This window comes from Strix aluco, chromosome 19 (genome assembly GCF_031877795.1).
Source record: "Strix aluco isolate bStrAlu1 chromosome 19, bStrAlu1.hap1, whole genome shotgun sequence".
In the NCBI taxonomy this organism is placed as follows: Eukaryota; Metazoa; Chordata; class Aves; order Strigiformes; family Strigidae; genus Strix; species Strix aluco.
Window position 1 is genome coordinate 16,335,180 of NC_133949.1, and position 22,699 is coordinate 16,357,878.

At 47.6% G+C, this 22,699-nt stretch overlaps 2 protein-coding genes across 3 annotated transcripts in view; one reads left to right on the forward strand and one right to left on the reverse strand.

Moving 5' to 3' along the window:
• WSCD1 (WSC domain containing 1) overlaps positions 1 to 4,337 on the forward strand; it is a 31,314-nt gene extending 26,977 nt beyond the window's left edge. The window contains exons 8-10 of one of the 2 annotated variants that reach the window (XM_074845168.1): positions 736 to 936; positions 1,018 to 1,087; positions 2,647 to 4,337. In XM_074845168.1, coding sequence (XP_074701269.1) covers positions 736 to 936; positions 1,018 to 1,087; positions 2,647 to 2,872 — 497 coding nt within the window. In that variant the 3' untranslated portion in view covers positions 2,873 to 4,337. The remainder of the gene's footprint in view (positions 1 to 735; positions 937 to 1,017; positions 1,088 to 2,646) is intronic. The other variant, XM_074845167.1, reaches the window with a different exon arrangement.
• Positions 1 to 22,699, reverse strand: part of LOC141932262 (uncharacterized) — a 180,028-nt gene that overhangs the window by 154,344 nt on the left and 2,985 nt on the right. The window lies entirely within an intron of this gene.

Here is a 22,699-nt window from a genome sequence, read left to right on the forward strand (position 1 = left end):
CCCTTCCGAGGCACGAAGCTTTACTGACTCACTCTGGCATCCTCCTGCTTGGAGTCAGCACGGACGGTGAAAGTTAAACAGGTGTCTGAGGTGGTGGGACGGCAGCAGGGACTGCGCCCGCAGCACCCGGGCAGGCGGCTGCTTTCACAGGCTGTAACAGCCAGGCTCTCCCTCTGCAAAACCTGCATCTCGCCTGCGCTGTGCTGCTCTGCACACACACAGCTCCCTCTAAAGACTGGTCCAAAAGACCAGCTGACTAAAAATACCAGTTGACTAAACCCTGAGGGCAAGACTCTTCAGTAGCACAAGGGTTGAGTTTTTACTGGTTATTCTGGGAGGACAGTATCCTGAGGGGCACGGTATTAGCAAGCACCAAGCTCCGGCCCTATGAAAACCAGCCCTTTAGCAGCGAGGTGCCGGTGACACCCTCCCCACAGAGCAAAGCCCGGCTCCCAGCACATGCCCCGCCTGGCGGCGGGGGCTCCAGCCAGGGACGGGGTCCCCCTCACCGCAGGCGATGAGGAGCGCAGGGGAAGGCGGGTCACAACCATGTAAAAGTCACTAAGGCTTGCGGGTCAGTGCCAGGCCAAGACTAAAATTCAGCCCCGGTCCCAGGTCCTGGGTGATGGGTTTAACTGACTGGTACTTTCACAACAGTTTTACTGTAGGGAATGATTTAGAGCAGGAAAAGGCACAGACAAGTGAAAAAGCCAATGTTCCTGTCTTGTGAAACAGGTTTTAAAGGAGAAAAAGACCACTGGAGAAGTAGAAGGACCATCTGTGTGAAAACACACGAAAGCGGCAAGACGGAGATTGAAATGTTCGACTCGGCGATCCTGTTGATACGGAACCCCTACAAGTCGCTGATGGCGGAGTTCAACAGGAAATACGCCGGGCACCTGGGCTACGCCACCGACCGCACCTGGAAGAGCAAAGGTAACGCGCTGGCGTGGCCGGGGGGGCCCGCTGCCGCCTGGGGCGGAGCTCAAAACCCATCTTGTTGGCGTGCTGGGACAGGGCGAAGGCAGCGAGACCCAAGTCAGCACTGCAAACGAATTCAGGGGACTGGAGTCCCACCGCAGCCCAGGTCAGTCCCAGAAGCAGCAGCCCCGTGCTGCGGGGGCGGCCGAGGCCCTGCTGTACATCCGCCGCCACCGAGGGGAGGGCAGCGAGTGCTGGGCCGTGCCAGGGGCACGCAGCGACCTCCCTGCCGCCGTGGCGCTGGGCTGAGGGAACGCCTCCAGGTACAGCGCCCCTGCGCACAGCCCGCTTGCCAAGCCACGCGAGGGGAACAAAATTTGCCCCTGCAGCATGTCATAACCGTGAGAAACCTAATTTAAGATTTGGAGGATTCAATAGAGCATGACATTTCCTGAAGGAAATTTTACAGCCCTGCACAGGTGCTACTGCACTGCAGATAAATAAGGATAACAGCAATAAGGGGACTTGAGATTCAGTGTTCCCTGAACGCATGAAAAGGCTTCAGAATACGCCAGCCACACCTCGTGCATCTGACTGGCAAGCTGGCTGGTGTGACTACAAATCCCCCACTGAATACACTGCTGCGTTCAGACTCTGCAGCAGTGAAACGATTTGGCTCACATTTCTCCTCCTGCATATTTGAGGCATAACAGCGGTGGCTTGGCCAAACACACAGCACAGGGCTGGGGGGCTGGGGGGAAGTGTCCTCTGTCACAGCATATTTCTTTCCCAAGTTCATGTATCACCTTTCATCAGTCACAACTCAAGACCTATTCATCAAAATACAGACAAAATAGCCCTTAGAAAAGAGAAAAAGTCTAGAGGGAAGGGCTTTCCTGTACTGCAGACTACAAATTATTACATTTTAGGCACAAATGCTCTTTGTCCAGCCCAAAAGTTTTAGCTGGGACTAACCTTCACCCCTGGAAAATTAAATTATCACAGATGGCAAATAGAGATTGAGATCTCCTTAATGCCCAAGGCAAAGGTGGGGAAATAATTCAGCGAATTTTGTCTCAGTGACCCTGGCAGGTGACCTTAAATCCCTTCCACGTGCCAGAAACAGAAGAATCTTCCCTATTAATCCTATTTCCTCATCTGGTCTTCGCATAAGCAGGCTGGTAAGCATGCAGAAAGATATGGCATTCGAGTGATGTGGAAGCCAGGAACACCTTGGGCCCCAGCCGAGATCATGATGCTGCATTTACATAATAAAAAGTTAATATATTAGTATATTATTTGCTTACATATCTATTAACAAATAAACCCATCTCTTTATCAGTCTACATTTGAAATGGAGATAAAAGGGTAGGAAAACCACAGAAGTGAAAGAGTCTGCTTGAAGTTACACGGCAAAGCATTGCCGCCCGAGCAGGACCTGCCACCTTCCCTGCTCCCACCCCTTCAGGGCTTCAGCCCAGCTCCCCCCCGGGGGGTCTCGCCCTCCCGCAGCCTAGGCGGCCGCAGGGTTGAGCATCTCCTGCCTCCCTGCCCCGAGCTGCCGTTGCGGCAGCCGGCCACGCCGCTGCTCCAGCACGCGCCCACCCAGCCACGTCAGGCCGTGCCTGGCAGCGCCGGTCCTGGTGCGCAAGAGAACATCGGGAAAACTGCCGGAAGGCAGCATGGCTAACACTGTCTCATTTTCCTGCTTTCCTGGTGATCTAGAGTGGCCCGACTTCGTGACCAGCTATGCCTCTTGGTGGGCCTCCCACGTCCTGGACTGGCTGAAGTACGGGAAGCGCCTGCTCGTGGTCCACTACGAGGACCTGAAGCAGAGCCTCATCCCCAAGCTGAAGGAAATGGTGGAGTTTCTGAATATGACAGTGACAGAGGACCGACTGCTCTGCGTCGAGAACAACAGGGATGGGAATTTCAAGCGGTCTGGTGCTAAGCAAAAGGATTTTGAGCCATTCACCCAGGAAATGAAAGATCTTATCAACAGATACATCCTGACAGTGGATGAAGCCTTGAGGGGAAGAAACTTCACAGGGCTGCCCAGAGAGTATGTGCCAAGATGATAGCCTGGTAGCACTCTGCAGTGTTTAAAAATAAAACCATTTTTTCTAAAAAAAAAAAAAAAAAAAAAGCAACAAAAAAACCCCCAAAAAACAGAGCTTTATAGCAGTTAAAGCAGAGATACTTGTGGAGTCTGCTGAGCAGTGCAAATTCTCTCCACTCTTGGGTGTTCCTCAGGGCACTAAGTGCTCCAGAAGGCAAGCAATGAAGGATGGAAATTGGGTTATAAACCAAGGCAAAAAGCTTTTAGTGTCTACCTGTGTGTGCCCCTCCCTTCACAGGCAGCTCGGAACTTCACAGGGGAGCACCACAGCTCCTGCAGCGGCATCCCGCCTTCTCGCCCCACGGCTGCCTGGGCTTTCACAGCACCAGTGTTGGAAACGGACGTATGTAAAAAGGGAGGGGAGGAAAAAAAAAAAGTCTTAACACTGATCAACAGTTTTCATCTCAGCATTTAAGAAAATTGGTTGCTTTCTTCTTAGTACAGCCCGCTAGCTTCCTTCTCCCGGGTTCGCTGGTCGGGTCACCTGCCACAGCAGTGTCAGAGGTGCAGGGGGAGAAAAGCACCAGTGGGCGAAGGTGTCCCCGATGCTGGGCCCTGGTGCTTCAGGCCCGAGCCCCGGCTGCCGGGCAGGGACGGCGCGGCCTGGGCCCACGCCAGCGCCGCAGGGAGGTGGGCGGCCACAGTCCCCCCACAGCGAGGCGCACGGCCGGGGACCCGCAGGAGGAAACGGAAATTCAGCGTGGCCGGGGTGGAAATCCCTCGGTGTCACCAGTCCCAAACGGACCCAGGACCTGGCCTCAGGGCAGCATCCAGAGAGGAGGGGCTGCCCCCCATGCCTGGGGCTCGGCCCGGGTTTCTGTGCCTCCATCCCTGCACCAGCAGAGTCACAGTGGCTCGGGGGAGACGCCAGGACCAAGCGTCACCGTGCTCGGTGCACGTGGTGCCGGAAGCGGCTGGAAGCTGCACTGATGTGAGCCCGGCACAGCCGGGGAGCGGGGCAAAGGGGATGAGCCCCAGCACGGTTGGGATCCCACCTCCCCTCCCCAGAGGAAGATAGAGGCAGTCCGACCTGAAAAATGTTAAGCTACTTCGTGCTGCTGTCCGGAGCCACCCCCCGCAGCGATGTGTGTTTTACCTCTGACTCGCTGCAGTTCCCTGCGGTTTGTTTCCAGCTGGCCTCGTGGTCCTGGAGCCGCTGGAGGTGGTTAAACCGCAGGGCCGAAGGGGCTGCCCTCCTGCGAGATGCTTTTGTTCGTGTGAAATAAAAGACTCCTTAAAAACTGGAGTGAAAACACTAGTTTTAATAAAACAAGAAGTTTATATAAAGGGAGCTGGACATCCTCTGCGTGTGTATCATTAAAAAAAATACAGGTCACGAAGCGCACTTAGGCCGGAGTCTCTCCTGTCCGCGCTCCGCACACGGCTCGTCGTTGTGCTCAGCACCGCCTGGCCGGCGCCAGCCCCGCCGCGGGGCTCCCGTGCCCCGTCCCCAACCCCCGGGTCCTGCTGCCGCCGCAAAGGCTGCAGGGACAAGCGCGGGATCGCCGTGGACTGCGCTGGTTCACAAGGAAAGCTGAAACCTCCTTTTGTTTAGGCAAGTGGCGCAGCTTGAAAAGCAACTGAGTTAGGATGCTGCAAGCCCAGATATAGGCAAGCAGGAAGAATTTAAAAAGAGGACTTGCTTTAGGTAGCAAAAACGGTCACACTTCTAAAACAATACAGGCGCTGCACCGCACATTGCCTTCCAATCAGCAAATCCCAATTTCAGCAAGCTGGAAATCCCAGTGCTTGTTCTGCCTGGGACTGCTACCTTGCTGTGCACATTATTCAGTTTTAATATTCTCTCCACAGGTCCCCTACTAGCCTCAAAACCAAGTAATATTGAGCTAGACAGATGTAGCAAACACCACAGATAGTATATGAACACACAGGTACAGAAACATGCATGAAGTGGATAAATTAGGATGCTACAAAACAGGGCTACCATCATCTCTACTGTGACTTAGTAAAGAGATTCATTCTGAAAGTAGGCATTAAAACACTTTGAGGGTCCATTTGGGCAGCAGTTGCTGCTGATGGATGCGGGTCACATTCTGCAGAATTTGAGCCCAGTCTACACAAGGTGCACAAATACTTCACAGAAAGTTGTTCTCGGCCTCACTGAATCACATGCATGAGACCACAGACCAGAGCTTGGGTCCACCACAAAACGTTAAGATTATAAGAATGATATTTTATTATATTGCCTTTCTAGCCTGGTATAGCTTAATAGGACCATTTTAAAATATTTTGATCATTTCAAACCTGTAAATGGTGAGAGTAAGGCCAGTTTGTGAACTCTCAAGAAGGCTATTTAATTATGTGCATGTCCTGTAATGAAGGCTCTAGGTGGCTAAAATTAGAACTGGCAGAAATGATGAATATTCATTAGCTCTGTGCATGCCAAAAATCATCTCATTTAAGAAAGAAATTGTAGCTAACCAAATCTTAATAGAGGAGGTACAGGGACTGCCTCTTTGTTTATATATGTATAAAATATATATACACACCCTTTATCTCCAGGATACATGTGTCTGTACACACACAGGTAACGTTCCAGCTCGCTGTACGTCCTGCAGGGGCTCACTTAAGACCGTAGGAACAGACAAGGACTCCCTGGGCCACTGCACACAATCCCTGCTACTGCCTGCATCACCACATGCCAGTTATTCATGCAAATATATTGGCTTCTGTCTTAAAAATGGTCGCGGTATTTTTATCCCTTACTCTCCTAGTAAGAAGGTTGCAGAATCTTCTTCCTCTAATGCTTAGGAACCATCTCCAAACCCACAGCCTGAACAGACCTGCAGCTCATGCTGCCCTTCCCCCCCACCTTTTTTTTTTCCGGCCAGCATTGTCTTTTAGCTTAGGTTGCCCTTCTAAGCCTCCAGATGTGCTCACAGACACTGATCACACCCTCTCAAGCTCCATCTTGCAAGAGCAAATCATCTGTTGCTTTAGCCTTGCATCCTAAGTCAGCAGTTCAGCGGCGTTTGGAAGGAGAAAGCTCTGCCAGAGCCAACCCACGCGGGTCCGCACAGCAGACACTGCCGCTGGCACGTGGTACTACACCGCAACAATTTTCCACAGATATTACACCCATTCAAGGAACACGAAAATACGCATTTCTTACAAAACCAGCGTGCAAGTTTCACTTATGTCACCGCCAGGCGCATGCACAGAAGAAGGAAGAGTGAACCACCACAGGCTGGTTCAGGTGCTGTCCAGGTCCAAGAGAAAAGTTTTTGTCCACCATCCTCTCCCACAAGTCCATCTCCCCCTGACCACAGGGGGCTTCTGGCAGATTAAGACCCCCATTTTCCCCAGAACTTGGTTTAGAGATTGCTCATTCTTCCCACTCTCCATGGGGTTCTCTCTAAATAGAGAATATCCCACAGTAACATTTTAGAGGCTCATCCCATTGCAAGCTGCCCAGGGGAACCTCTCCACATATCTGGGCAGGTGAAGCAATGGCCAGAGTTCAGAACCTGCCACAGGATCAAGGGGACAGAGGCTCTGAAGAAGCAGATAGCTATGTCCAGTACAGATTTTGGACAAAATTTTACTGGGACTCCTCTGCTTCATGCCAGGTCAGGGAGTGACAATAGCAACAGATCTACTAAAATCAGCCAAATTAAGTTGCGTTTGGGACTGTCACACAGTAGAAGCCTATTGAATGTTAGGTTTTATTGAATTATTTCTCCCCCTGCATCCATTTTAAAGAAACATAGGGGCAGATGAAGAAAACGACTAAAAAAAACCCAAGCAATTTCCCTGCAAGGTAGGTTTCCCTACACTCAACAAGCTCTATACTTATCACACTAAGCTTTAATTAACCAGGATGTTTTAGTCAAAAAGAAAAGCTATCATGCCATTAAAAGCCATGTTGATGTTCACTCCACATACATTTTCCTTCTTATTTTGTATTCAATAGTAGCATATTAGAAATAGAAACATGCACCCAATTCCCTCAAGCTTTCCATTTTCTTCAGGAAGTTAAGGCTATGATGAGTCATAAGCAGGCAACTAGAACAAAACAGAGATGCTACATTTGAAAAAGGAGAAGAGTTTAACACTTCAATTTTTCAAAGTGAACAACTGTCACAATAAACAATTTGGAAACAAGATTCTCCATTAAGTTGCAGCTACATTTTGTCCTGCTGCCCATCTGGATTCAGGTTACCCCGGCGCTCTCCTGTTTGATCCCAACGGCTCTCCCGCTGGGTCAAGAGCTCAAAGCCAACCTTCAGCCACAGCACCAAGTTCGACCAGCTCTTCTCTTAAAGAAAGAAGTTGCTCACGCTTTGCGTTTTTCCTCTCATTCCAGAATAGCCACTGCCAGGGCCTACAGGATAAAAAACTTGCAGACACCCTCCCCACCACTCTGCAACCCGTGCAAGGTCCATCGTGTTGGTGAGCAATGTTCCCCGGGTGCTCCAGTACCGAAAAGCCCGGTCACTCATGCCAAGATCCCCAAAGACGACAGGCAGAAAGGATGCAGGTGGACACACTCCCTACAAAGCCGGCCAGAAACGGAACCGCCATATGCACGGCAGCTTACTACAGACACACACTGTAACAGCACAAAACCAAAACTAAGTTTTGCCAGACTTGGCTCAAACATGGGAGCAGTGAGCCCCTCTCCCCCTGTCAAAGCTGAGGTCCTGGAGAACACGCAGGTGGGAGACAACCTCTCTCTAGAGAGACAGGGTCTCTCAGAGATCTACTTACTCCTCAAGTGCACTTGCACTCTTCTACAGAGGGGGAGAGGGGGGAAAAAAAAAAAGAAAAATAAAAAAAGGAGGAGGTAAACCTTACTAGGACCAGAGGACATAATAGGAGAGAAAATGGTCTTGCTTCCTGGAAAGCAACTGCAAAATAAAGCCTTTAAAGCAATATTAAAAAAGCATGAACGTCATCACCAGCCTTCATATGCAATTCAGCCATTCTGCACTGCCTTATTAATTTTCCATTAAACTCATTTCTACTAAAACCTATTATTCACTGCTAAGATCAAGCTACTACTCTACTACAGCAACATTAACCTCCATAAAATAATTAAAGGATGGATTATCAGCATGAGACCTTACGTGTCACCTCTCTGGAACCTAATGTGTCTTTCAATGGCCTAGAATATAATGAGATGTTCAAATATAGAAAGTTGAGTTACTGCTTTTCTCTGTTGACATTTATTCAGCCAGAAAGATCCAACTTCTCAACCGCATTACTTATAATTTACTTTTGACCCTGGGTAGTTCTTTAAGGAACGATCCCTTCGAATCTCCTTTTTATATTAGCATTTAATTACTCTAACAAATTTCCAGATGTACAAATTATAATGGACTGTAAATCAGCTCTTGCCCTTTGAACTACAACATCTCACAGGAAGGCATTTTTTAGCCTTCTTCATACTCGGACCAGCAAACGTATCTATCTCTCAGCATTTCTTCTTGTTCTCTACAGCATCTATTACCTTCAATCAATGGTTCTTGGGTCAGAAGCTTTTCCTATTTCAGTACTCAGCCTACCACTCCAACACCGTGGCCCAGTTTCTATCTGCAGGGCTCTCAAGTGGCACCATAATGCTATTTTTCTTACAAATACAGCAGCTCACATGCGTGTCCAAGAAAATGCAAGAAACATATCAGAAAGTATATCATTCCTACACACGGGGCACAGTCCTCGTTAACGACGCGTATTTCTGACCCAGCTATCTGTAAGAGCAGCAAAGAGAAGAACGGCCGCGCTTAGCCACATGAAACTGTGTCAAGCACTCCCATAAATGAAAAGGGATGCGATTAAAGTGCATTATTAAAATGAAATGTTTTATGCAATAGTTAAGATGGCATAATAGGCCCAAAGATTTAAAAATTAAATCAATTCTAATTAATGCTATCTCATTTCATCAAGCTGGTCTCTCCCCTCTCCCTTTACCGCAGAGCTGTGTCTTTCCCTATTTTTGGAGCCTGCTCGCCCCCTCCCTGCCCAGGGGACGGTGGTCTGCAGCCACCAGTCTGGCTCCTGCCCACCCTGAGGACACCAGGCAGGACTCTCCTGAGGTTCAAGGCTCCCCAAAGCCTTGGCAAGATCTCTGTCAGGTCCTGCCCCAGGGCAGTGAGCAACATCTGGCTGCTCACCTGCCACTGCTGCTGCCGCCCAGCAGCGCCAAACGCAGAGCACTGAGGCTTGCAGACAGGAGCTGCTACGTAGCTGCAAGCTCTTACAATTATTGGAAAGAGAATAATTTTCTCGTGTGGACCACTGTGGAGAGATCTTTCAAGGTCAGTTCTGCATCAGTGGGGTGGGTCCGAAGAAATACTGCGTAGCTGGAGCAGTTCCTGCAGATATGCACTGACTAGATTACAAGCAATTATCATAAAACCACTGCAGAGGCAGAACAAACGATCACAGCCTTTGGTTTTTTAAGATATGTCGAAAGTCTGCATTAACCTATAATGCTTCTAAAATAAAGCACTTAGCACTGCCTTAGCAAAATTATACAGCTCATTTTGTAGAAGAAAATTCATGTCACAATGGATAAAAAAATACAGATAGGGAAATGATTTAAAGGAAACACCTTGCTAATAACAAGAACATTTCCTTGACGAGTAGGGTTATAAAGGAGCGGTCGGAAGTAAAACTGCATCCTTCATGAAGCATCAAATACACTGGAAAATAAACCAAATCTTCCATGCTGACGTACCCTATTAAAATGATGTTCTGGAAAATTGTCAAGCGCGTGCAAGTACGTGCCCATGTGACCACAAGGGCAGCAGGGCCTGTGTCCTCTGCCAAGGCACCAGGAGGCTTGGCCATGCCTCAAGCCCCTGGAGCTGCCGGGCAGCCCTGACCCTGCCCCGTGCCCCGAGGGGGCTCCCCACTGCCGGGGGACACAGATCGGGCAGCGCCACACAGAGAGGACATCTGCTGTTTAGCCACCGTGCGCCGATGGAGTATTTTTTGCTAAAAAGACTGTGCAGAACATTTGTTTTCTTAGAAACTGTATTTCTTTCGCAGTCACTCATTTAAATGGATTCCACTGTGCCTGTTTTATGCCTCTCTTCATTCCAGCAGAGACTAAATTAAGCTTTGAAGTTTAGTGAGAAATCCCAATGGCATAAGACTTCAATGCTATTTCCTGAATTGCAGGGAATTAAAGAAAGGGGAGAGCAAGAGAAAAGAAACCACTCTTCTCTTTTATTGTTTTCTACAGCTTGATCCTGAAATGACTGACTTTGAAAATAACCTTAGTGCCTAACTTTATGCATTATTCATATATACTAAAGCATGTAAATATAGTTTTCAAAGGTTAAAGTAAAACTCCTTTCCTATAGAGGTTACAATTATTTAGTATTTTGACACAGCAACTTACATCATTAATATTAAACAGCAGATAGGGGAAAAAGTGACCTAAAATGAGCATGTACTTTTCTTCTCAGTATGGAACATCTAAACATTGCTCAGAAAACTGGCAGGCTACAAATGTGCATAAGGTTTTCCAAAAAGGAGGGAAGAATTAAGCATTTTAATTTTGCATAAAACTGTGTAGCTGCCAGTTTGCCACTGACTAAGTATGTAGTCTGTCAAAATGTCTATTTGCAAGGATCTTCCTGGCATGGTAAATAGTCTGAGGGAATCAAGTAGTACTATTATTTCAGTTTTCAGGAATAATAATGACAATTTAGTCTCAATTAGAAGATAAATTAAGGGTTTGTATTTGATTACAACAACAATAAAGAGGATGCACCTGGAGTGTACCCAGAACGCATGAGTCTGGACTAATTTAAGCCTGTGTCCTCCTATACCACAGAACTTACGTACAACTGCGGACCGCAGGCTGTGAAGTTTAGACAAAAGACTTGTCTCAAGGAGCAGATCAGCTGATGGAGTAATCTTTTTCCTAATTATTATTGGGTTTTACTATAGAAGACCCACACATTTTGAGTCTTTTTTTACCCCTTCCCTCCTAGAAAACTCTTCTGGCATAAGAAATCCCACCCTGCTCACGCCACGGCCCAGCACAGCGCCAGGGGGGCAGGAGGACCAGAGGATGGGCCCCGACCCACGCACCCGCTCACACCAGGCTGGAGGGAGGGAGCAGCAGGGCTGGGCAGGGCTGGAGGGACAACAGCCTGCCCGCCCCCCCGGGCGGCTCACGGCTCCGCAGACCACCAGCCCGGCAGCCCAAGGCCACGGCCCGCAGCCCCCACGCACTGCTCCGCCTCCCGGGGCCATTGGCAGCAGTCACGCGGAGCGTGGCCGTGTGGCACCGCCGGCGGGTGCCCCGACACCGCACTGACCGATGGCTTCTGCACGGCAATTATTACTGGAAACGCCACGTCTCGCTGGACGTGGCGCTGGAAATGGTGCTCCAGCAGCGGTGGCTGGAGGCGCAGGAACCAGGTCAGCATCCCCACCCTTTGCGGCAAGCACAGTAACCGACAGGGCAGCCACGAACATCATTTATCTGAAACAGTTTATGCTACAGGCAGAGAGGTGCGGCAAGCACAAACACTTCTATAAAGGACCTTCTCCAAAAAGGGACAGTCTTAATTACTCCCTCACTTTAACGGCTGTTGGATCACACGGACTTCTCTGCTTTGTGAGGTGTGTTAAAGGCAAGGACCTGATTCTCTGTCTGCTCATGCTTGGTAAACCAGAATAACTGCAGGAGAAGTCAGCCGAGTAACCCAAATAAAGAGAGAGAAGAGGTCTCACCTTTTGACAAGCCCTCTCAAACGAGCATGTCATTTAATCATCCTTTCGAGGCCATTGTGCTCCTCTGAGACTAGGGAGGAGCGAGCACTCGCTGCAGAACACCAAGGAGCTCAGACAAACCACAGGAGACCCCACTCTGCTTTCTGGAGACAGTACAAATTCTAGCGAGTTTTACATCAGGGAACAGTAACTGTTACAGTGATACTCGTATCATATTCTGAATCCACCCAAGGCATTACGTGTATTATTCCTGAGAAAAAACACAGGGATTGTAGACAGACCAGTATATTACTTGTTTTATAGCGCATTTGCTGTCGAGAAGGTCAACCTTATATAAATGAAAAAAACCTGTCTTTCCTATTCAAAGTACTGGGAAAGTTAACTTTAAAGGATGAAATTCACTTTCAAACCAAATGGCAGCACCAGTCCTTTCATTTTCCAGCCTGCTAAGGTCAATTTTGAATGTTTAAATTGAGCTGTGTTAGTTCAGAAGGCCAATAAAGATCAATTTAGAAGACTGAGTTTCTCCCATAACGTCAGGATCCTCAGCACAAGAGATCCTCTCCCACAGCACCTCGGCTGCAAGAGACACTTCAACAACGGCTCAAACTATCCGTGTCTACTGCTTTAGGGAAGAGGAGGAGAAATACCATCACAAGTGGAGTTTAATCTGCACAACACTTCAAATTTGCAAGTAAAACACCTCCTGAAATTAAGGGGCTGGAGATGTATGAGGGAATTGCACATCTACTTCCCTTTCCCAGCCTGGATATTTAAGGGAGAGGGATGCACAGGACTCGCCTTGCCCCTCACCTTTGCAGAGCAGCCTCTCTCTACTGCTTTTACCTTGAAGCAACAAGAGTAAGTGTTCCCCGCGCTGCGGGATCTGAGCCGCACAGCACCGCTGGCCCTGCGGGATCTGAGCCGCACAGCACCGCTGGCAGCACCCCGGGAGGGCTGAGCTGGTCACAGCACCGCGGCAGGTTGGCTGCAGGCCCTGGTAGGATGGGCAGGACAGCCCGCCTTAAGCACAGCAAACGCCTTGGAGCATCAGCAGGGTGACAGGAGGAGGAGGAGGATTCTGTGAAGGTACTCACTTGTAATCGCCTCAGCTAGAAGAGTTTACTGTGAGATTACATTAAAATTAAGCATGACTAATTTTCAAGTTCCAGTATGAAATTTAATAGGCATTTTCTAACCCATTTTGTCTGTAGCAGCTTGATTCTCACCTGGCTGTCTCCCACACATGTACAAGAAAAGCGTGCAAAGCTTTTATTAGTAGAAGCTTGTATTAAAACCTTCATGGTCTGCAAGGGAGAATACATATAAAAGAGCTGAATGTGACAGTCCATGTTTTCTGCTATACACAAGCAAGTCAGGAGAAAGAGAGAGGAACAAAGTAATAATGACAGGCTGCACAACTTGCTGAGTCCCTAAAGACCCTGGCATGGATGTGAATGGAGCAATTCCCAGTGTTAAACAGCTATACCATGGGGAAAAAGTCATCAAAATGTCATGCAAACTAAAATAAATTGCATTCTCAAATGTGATTGTAACAAACAAACCAAAAAAAGGAAAACTCATCAGGTAAATCAGTTTTCTTCATACCTTGAGATACCACCTGAAACTATTCTAAAGCCAAAATACGTTCGCAAATTCCGTGCTCTTTTGGCAACGTCAAAGATATTTCACCCACCACTGTCATGATTACGTTTCCTCACTGAAGGATGAAACAGGCCTGAGCTTTAAGCAAGCATTCACTTCTTCTAATGTTTGTTCGGAAGGGAGAGAGACAAGAACTTCTGCCTTTGACAACTCTTCCCCAGCTGTGAACAGGATTAATCCTAATTGCCAGGGACAGAAGCCCCGTCAGGCTCTCCAGTCCAGCAAGCTGATAGCACAGGACGTTCCCCCAGGCTTCCAGGTTATTATCTACTGCTTTGCTTAGTCTCTCTTCGAGTTCTGAGTTGATACCCGTAACTAGTACCTAAGCACCTCTCAAGTTAATTACATTGCTAAGAAAGATCAATAAATCCCACGGACTCCAGTTCTCCAGCTCAGGTCTCTCAGGCACACGAGGGGAAGGGTAAGGTACCAAACACAAGATGCCGACAAGAGCATCCTGCATCCTCTTCCCGCTCCGTCAAAGACTGCTGACAGAAAAGGGCCGTGTTCAAAGCGTCCCAAATTCAGAAAATGGACTTGGAAAAAAAAAATTGCAACTGCTAAAGCAGAATTAATTGAAAAAGATTTGTTTTAGTTCCAAGTACATCAGCTTTACAGTTCCAGTTTCTGGCGGTTTGTTTTTCAAGCAACTGGAAGTGAAGCAACATCCTTTCTGGGCCTGTTTTCTTCCTCAGACTAGTTTCATTCATGCACACACAAACTGTCCTTTCAGCTCTCATTTAAAGTGGCAGCAATATGAGAAAGAGGGTAAATAAATTGAAATCTCAGATTTCTTCTGGGACAGGAAACGAAACCTTCTGCTCCTATCTAGAGCAGCGTTAAAATTAAGTTCTGAGCTTTTCTAAACATAAAGGTTTATTACAAACTCTTACACAACCTCTATCTACTCTCCATGAACAGCAGCCACAGCAGAATTATTTTCAATGTACTTTCTGCATTATTTGACCACGGATTGTTAATGATGTTTTATTTGCTACTGCTGTAAATCCACTGCCCGCTATCAGCGCACTTCTTTCAAGTCAGAAGAGCTAAAAAGCTTCATTTTATCACACCCCGCGAGATGTATGCTAAGTGTAAATATAGCCAAGTTGGAAATTGCTAAAGCATTAGCATATATGCAAAATACCTTTAATCAGAACCATGTAGAGTGGAACTTCCAAAACAACTTGTTTCCACAGCATTTTATGGAAACTGATGCTGCTATTTGTACTCAACTAACTTCCAAAAATAAAAATAGGCCTGCATCAACAGTGTTGAGAAATAAAAGTTATAGTATCAGAACATAAAATGCTGATCAATCCTGACAATTTTATCTGTACTAGGAGCAAAATAAAACTTTAAAAAAAATGAGCAGAATAAAAAATTAGAATGGCTTTTATTTAACTAATCTAAGAATTAATTAAAATAAAGATTTGCTGTCAGTTGTGAGTATCAACAAGCGAACACAACATTATTCTAATAATGGCTTATTACATTGTTTTTCTGCTGGAATGCAATATTGATTGGAAATCCTTGGGATGGAACAAATTGAATATTTGAGCAAATTTAACAACTGTTTACTTACAAATGCAGACATTTATTGTTTAATTTGAAATGACTCTATAGGCAAGTTCTAGATGCTGGCAAAGAGGGCAACCACGGGCCTAAGTGGTTAGACCTGTGACCAGTTAATCCCGGGCGGTTTTTCACTGTGTGAAGGTGTGACTTGGTCCGCCCCTGCCCAGGACACCCCTGCTGAGCCCGTCCTACCCAGTGGTGTTTGGGTGGTGTTTGAGTCACGACTCAGCCCCGCAGGGTCACTGTGCTGAGGAGCAGGGCTGGAACCCGGGGTGCCGGGATCCTGGGGGGGCTCGCCCCAGGGTCCTTCCCCTCCGCAGCGCCCAGGCAGCCGAGCACGGAGAGCGAGGCAGAGCCAGAGCCGGCCGCTGGCCACAGGGCTACCTCTAGTGCCACGTCTTCACCGAGAGACTCACAAACAGCTCGCTACGCACAAACGCGCCGAGAACCGCGATGATGCCGAGTTGATATCAAAGAAACATACAGAAATAACAACAATATCCAGAGATTAGTGACCCTCCATCTGCAGCTACTGAATCACTGCACCTTGGACTTAAATTTCTGGATTCCACAGCTACAACTTAATGGGTGACGAGGTCTCAGGGCTATAAGCTTTTGATTATCCTAATTCAACAAAACACTTTTCAACCAGCTTGCTAAATAAGTAAATAAATCGCACACAACAAAAAAAAAAAATTCCACTTGCTGCTTAGTGTACAACATGAAACATTTCAGCCCTGACCCTGGAGAACGGCACTTTGCCACAACAGCACGATCTGGTCTACACGTCCGCTTTGATCGGTATCACGAACAGCACAGAACAGCCCTCCTGCTTCCAGGGGGGCTGCCTCCAGGTCTTAAAACAGTCAGTGCACATATTTAAATTAGAGACAATAGCACACACATGCTCTAGAAATAATTTTCAATGTGTCAGCAACATGCAGAAAGCTCAGGAGACAGCTAAAGCCTCTGATAGTGCCCATGTTCAAATCATTCCTGCTTTCTTGGGGTTTAATTTCTTTATTATTTATGCTGACTTAAAATTTACTAATACTACCAAGCCTGATTGCAGACTTAAATTAAACAGGTACCCGCAAGGTAGAAGGGGATGGAAATCAATAGAACAATACCACAAACGAATAAATTGGCTTATTCTACATGAATTATGCATAAAATTCACATTTTGTTTCAAACACACCACAAAGACCTTAAGACTGGCTTCTTTTTGACCCAAAGACAACCTGATTTCAATGCAGCTGTTAAGTCTGGACCCCAGTGCAGCCCCAGAGTCCCGCTCTGACCCACAGCCCTGCACGGGCCGAGAGGGAGCGGAGACCCCGTGAAGGGCCAATGTCTCTGCCTGCTGGCTCCCTCCATGCCCTCAGGTCTCGGTTTGTAGAAGAGGAAATTTAAGAAAGGGGTTGAGAAGAGACAGTGGAAGGGTGCCATAGCATCCACTTTGAAGTCATGGAGGAAAACATTAATGCGATCACATCCACAAAGCTTAAGTTCCCTTTTGTACCTGCTGTAGCCAGGTTTACAAACAGCAGGTCTGTTGTGTTACTGAGTATTTGGTCTTAGAAGAAGTCAAGAAAAAAGAGCAAGCAGGCTTTTAGTAGTAATTTGTCTCAATGCAGGCTTTAAACCCTCAATTTATCTCTGTCGTTGCCAACATTTAGCTTAATCTGTTGCTCTGTCTCTTTCTCACTGCTAAGAATCCCAAAAGGATAAGGAACTGATATACATAAAGAACTGAATTTCAATTAATGCAGGCTCTTGCTAATTTTTCCAACACATAACATTTTAACTCACTATTTTCTCATTGCTGAGCCTCTAGAGAAAATGCTTCTACATATTTATTTTTTCTTCAAGTCAGTATTTATCACCCACCATGGCTGTGTCAATGCCATGAAGTTTTGCAAGCAATGCCTCCATCTTCCACCTTCCCAGAAGGATATATTTCAATTAAAATGAGAAGCAATTTAAATATTAGCATGAGGTTTCCAAACAGATTTGAATAATGCCCCAGCTGCACCTTGTTCTTGTTTGGTTCATTTTAAAGGAGAACATGCAGCATTAACCAAATGCATTCCATGTTCTTTCAACACAGCACCACTAACAGGATGAACACCAAACACACGAGGAGCAGAGATGTTTCTGTGGACGCGACGCCGTGGCACGTTTAAGCAGAGGCACTGCACGTGCTCTTACGTAAGGACAGGACAAGCCAGTAATGCCAGAGCAGCTCCTGGGGAGGAGGCAGGCAGGAGGAGCTGCTGTGGACGCCGCTCCAAGGGACCCCTCTGCTTCCCCAAAGCCAGCAACACCAAGCTCATCAACACTGTCAGCAAGGACCAGTGTCCTGCCAACTCAGTAGCCACAATCAACAGCCAAGAAATCATCTGACACAGCACGTGCAGTAGCAGCTGTTCCCCAGGACAGCTGAATTTCTAAGCACTAATTATTATTTGACAAAGTCATTGAAAGGTTTGTTACACTATCCCAGTGAGTCTGAGCCTTTTCCCTGGCTGAAATCTTTCCTGGAGCTGAGTAAAGAAATGAGAACATTTTACTTACGGAGCCAAGCAGAGGCCTGATACACCCGCACGAGCCAGCAGCCCTGTGGTCCTTCAGCGTTTCCCAATTTGTCAGGAATTTCCTTCAGCAAAGCGCCCACTCTCGGTCTCAGTCCAGGCAAGCAGAGCCTCGAGGCACAGCAAAAACTCCAATACGAGCCCCTGCCCGCAGCAGGGCAGAAACCAGCCGCAGGCACGGCAGCATTGCCACGGCAAAGTCCATCGACAGCAGGGAAATGACCTACTCGGCTGCAAGTGGAGCCCCTCCCCGGGCACAGGAGCTGGGGGCCCCGAGCAGCACCCGGCCCCACCGACACCACCAGCGCCCAAGGGCCAGCCCAGCCCCGGGCAGCAGGACAGAGTTAGCACATGTTTAGGAGGAGGGGACCTGCCCTCGCCGTGAAGGCCACTGCTCTTATTCTCACCTCTGACGAACAGCTGGTGGGCCAGCACACAGGTGAAGCGTTTCTTAAGTGAGTCAGTCAATCCTGCTGGGGAAGCGAAAGGGAAATACTCCCTCCCCATCACGACTGATTAAAGGCAGGAGCGGGAACTTTTTGGCATGCTGTTACCAAGAATAACTCTAAAAGGGCTGCATGGCCCTTTTTGGAAGGATCTAAGACCGAGCTCAGCCCTGATCCTGAGTCCAGGGCTGAGGGTAAACCCGTGGCTACGACAAGCTCCCCCGAACGAGGCGCAGCCACCCAGTCCGTGCCCCTGTGGCGTCGCCGCGGGGGTGATTCCACGGGCTCTCGTGGTGGCTGTAGCTCAAGCGCTTTCATCGCTCCGTTTTGTTTCCTCAATCTGCCTCCGTAGCCATGACGTGCCCTGCCAAGGGGCACGGGAGATGCTCTGGGACACGGCCCCTCGCGGTGCTGGCGGGGAGGGAGGCCCGAGGCAGGGACGGCTCCGTGCTGGTGTGTGGGCTCAGGTGCAGCGACAATGGCCTGGGCCGTGCCGACCTGGGCACTGAACCCAAACCACAACCCTCAGTTTCAGCCTGTTTCTGACAGCAATGTAAACAAAATAGGGCCCTGGCCTCAGGAGAGAGAATGTATCGATTTCGTTAATTAGGCCAAGCAGAGCTTTCTCATATGACCTCATTTTCTCACAAATTAAAACCAGCCTTATGAATTTTTTTGTCACTGAACAATGTTTTCTTTCTAAGAAGTCAGTCTAGAAATAACTGCACTGCTACCTAACAAGCTTAAAGATAAGGGACCATTCAGTCTCTTTCTGGCATTGATACACACTTTGCATTCCCCCTTTGTGCTACTAATTCATTAATTCCCTAGATCTGTGCTCCATTCAGATTTCTTCCCTGCCGTTTTCCACATAAAGTAGTGCTTTGTATCTTCCAAGTGTCTGTTTATGGACTAAAATAAAGAAAACAAGACTGTACAAAAAAGGCCATGCTTGTCCTCTTCAGCTTCAAAAATAATCATGTTTCTTTTTATCCCAAAACCATAATTCACCACTTAGCTGAGAAAGCCACTTTAAAGAAATTGCATTTTTTCTTTGTGAAATCTTTATTTTTATACCTCTTAATTTTTGTGTCAATGTGAAAAGGGGTACAAATTATTCTCTGCATCAGTTAACAGTTTTAGGACAATTTGGTATTTTCTTTTGTTAAGATTTGTGACCAAACCCTGTGCGGGGGCTCGCAGCAGGAAGGGCTGTCACCATCGTAGGCTGTTGCTGCAGGCAGCTGGTAGTACGGATGGGGAAAGGGAGGGGAGTTCTCTCCTGATAAAAATCAGAAGATTTATATCTCCTTCACTTTTCCGCTAAATATCAAAACAGAAGCTCGTGGACTGCTCACAGTGTGCGAGTTACACACACATGTAAACCTTTGCAGGATGCTTTTCATTCCCAAAGCGCCCATTATTCCCTCTGCACAGTGCTTAGACTTGGGGTGACACTGCCAGGAGCCATCCTGTCAACACCCGAAATAATAGCTTTTAACAAAGGCCATAAATGTTTTTTAAAAGTCATAAGTGTGTCTCCAGCAATTGATAAAATACGTTTGTTGTAACCATGGAAAGACTCCAAACACAGGAGATGATCAGGCTGGGTCCCCTCCGTGTCCGGCACGTGCTCTCTGAGCACCCTGTGGCCTGCAGAGAGGCTCTGGGAAGAAGCCAGAAAGCTCACAGGATGGCTCCGTCAGTCCAAAGGTAAGATGAAGGTGCCGTATGCTCCACACTCACCGAGGGACGTGAAAGGGTGCAGCCAGCGACCGTTACAGGGTAAATGGGGCATTGGGAAATACATTTGAAGAACACTCCTAAGAAAAGTCTCCAGCTTGAGAGCTGCAGACACATTAATGGAACTAAACTAAACTAACAGCCATTAAGAGGCAACATCAAAGAAGCAACAACACAGCCTGACTTCCTGAGATAGAAAATAGTCTTTTTGGTTTCCTCTGAATTGGATTTTAAACTAAAAGGCCATTGTTAGCTCCCCTTCAGCTTCTGTAGGCTTTTTGTTCTCCAGATTCTGCATCTGGCAATTTTAAACTTTACTTGGCTTTCACCTTACATCCTAGTGCAGTTTTCACAATGAATCCTAACAGCAACTTCTGCAAAGGAACATTTTAATACAGAAGTTGAAAGACTGCAGAACCTGGGCTGGAGTCTATGGGCAAGAGGGACAAAATCTTCCTCAGGATGCCATGCAGGCTGGGAGTGCTGGGGTCACTGGCCCCAAGGCCCCCGCCCTGACTGTAAACAACTGCCTGGCAGCAGATGCTGCAGGGTGAGACCAGGAACAACCAGAGGTGCTGGGATTCTGCAGAGCAGCAAAAATGCACCAGCCAGCCTGGTACAGCACAGCAGGGATTCGCCAAGCTGCAGGGGTTTAGAATACCAGCCCCAGAATTTCGCAATCAAAGAAACAAGTACAGTCTTTCCACCTACAAAATAAGGTTTTACAAACAGCCCTGACTGCTCTGTGGGTGCTGGACGCTCCCCATGCGGCCACCGCACAGGACAGATGACAGGAGGTAACAGAGGGGCCGCTCCCCGACATCGCGAGGGCTGACCCTGCTCCCAAAGCGGGGTGCCGGGGCACAGGGCTCCCGGAGTGGGTGCACCCCATGCTGCCGCACCCACCCTCTCCTGCTGCGGCCCTGCCTGCAGAAATCCTGCGGGAAGCTCCTGCCAGATGGCCGGCGACAAGCAGGAGGGCCACCATAATTGTCAGACAGGCCACCTCGGAGGCAGAGAGGGGAGAGCGGCGGAGGGGAATCCCTGAAGGAGCAGGCAGCATTAGGTCTTCATCAAAAGCCACAGAACAGTATCACCTACTAGGGAAGCAAATTACACAGCAACTTTCTTAACCTTTGAAACAGGACTGTTTGTTTGGTGTTTCCAGCCTTTTATTGTACTTTTACCTTATGGGCTTTGTAGCAAAAAAAGTTAACAAGAAGGGGGGAGAAGTAGCAATGCTGCTGCTGAGAACATCTCCTTCGAAAGCAGCGGTCCCCCCCGTAGTGCAGGGAGGGTTGTTACCCACACGCATTCACACCCACCACTAAAGCTATTAAAGACAAAACTACATTTGTTATGGCAAAGATGAGGCATGTTAAAAGTTAAAACTTCTGCTCCATTTGTGTTGGGAAGATGAGTAAGTCTGCGCCGCAGAGACCTCAATGACCCCTTTTCCCAGAAACAGCTCCCGTCATCCAGGGTATTGAATCCATACCCCAAAAGGGACAGCAGGGCAACCTTTCCATTTGGGACAAGACTGAAGAAATGGGTATTTGAATTATCAGCAAATGGTGCTCAAAGGAACCAGATTTTAAAGCAGCATGCCAATAAGTTTGGAGAGCTTTTGTTGCTTTCAAGACCAGAAAAAAAGCATCTCATTCTCTGCTCTCACCCCCACTGAATTCACCTAAGTTTTGCCATAAAGTTATATGGCTGAGAAGTCAGTCATCCTGCTGTTCTAGTGCTGTCAAGGACCATTTCTTGAGCTGGTAAAAGTTAGCATCATTCTGTCGACTTCAAACACATTTCTTTTGGTTTATCAACTGCTGAGGATCATCTCCTTCAGCCATTTCAGGGTAATAAAAAAGTTGTTTAAAAAACCCATTACAACTGATAAACAGTCCATGCAAGGAAGCATTAAAAAAGATTTCTAAGTGCAAGTTGTAAGTCTGAAGAGATGCCTCAATGATATTTTTATATTGCTATTTGTGCAATAAAACAGGCAAGGGAGTCATGAAGTGACTTGGTTTTGGATACACAAAAGGGCAAATAGAGGGGAAAGTGCTGCACTGAAGTAGCATAGATTTCAGAAGATTTTCATGATAATGAGATTATCAAGAGAAACACAGTATCACAGTCATAGTCACTACCTCTTCCAGGCGGGTCAGGCAAATGGAAGTGGAGGACCTACGTGTTGGCTCTGTGTATTAAGAGCTAAAAAGCCTGTATTAAATTATTATATATGTCAGATGCCATACATAATAATGTTATGGAGGAACTTAAACCAAACATTCATGGACATGACACGCCCACGTACTTTGTCCAATGCCCTGTCCAAAGCCACCAGAGCACTTAGACCCAAACGCCCGTCACCAATCAGAGGGACAGATGGTGATTTCCACTTTGCAAGGATTAGTGTATTGGCAACGGGTGAGGTTCAAAGACACTGTTTTCATTGAGCTTTAGAAAAATATCCAGAAGCAGTAAGATGTTAAGACTATTTTTTCTGCCTGTGGCTTTGCACCATGCAATAGCCAAGTTACTGCCACACAAACAGGCTGTGTCCTGTGAGCTGAGCTTTGCACTAATTCACAAGCCCCCCACACTTCTGTCGAGTTCTCTGTGGGCATGTCCAGCGATTGCTCAGGATCAGCCCATTCTGTTCCTCTGTTCCGGACAAACACAGCCCTGATCCTCTGTTTTCAGACCTGGGCTGGGTTTGTCTGTCTGGACCAAGACACTCATAACACAGGCTCCCACCTCCCAGCCTCCGCAGCTACGCGCCCTTCGCAGTCAGTCGAGAGCAACGGGCACCGCTGCTGCACGATTCCTTCCATGCAGGTTACATGCTTAAAGACAGCATGCACTCTTCCCCAAACTCCATGTTTTGAAGTGACTGTTTTTCAGAGTAA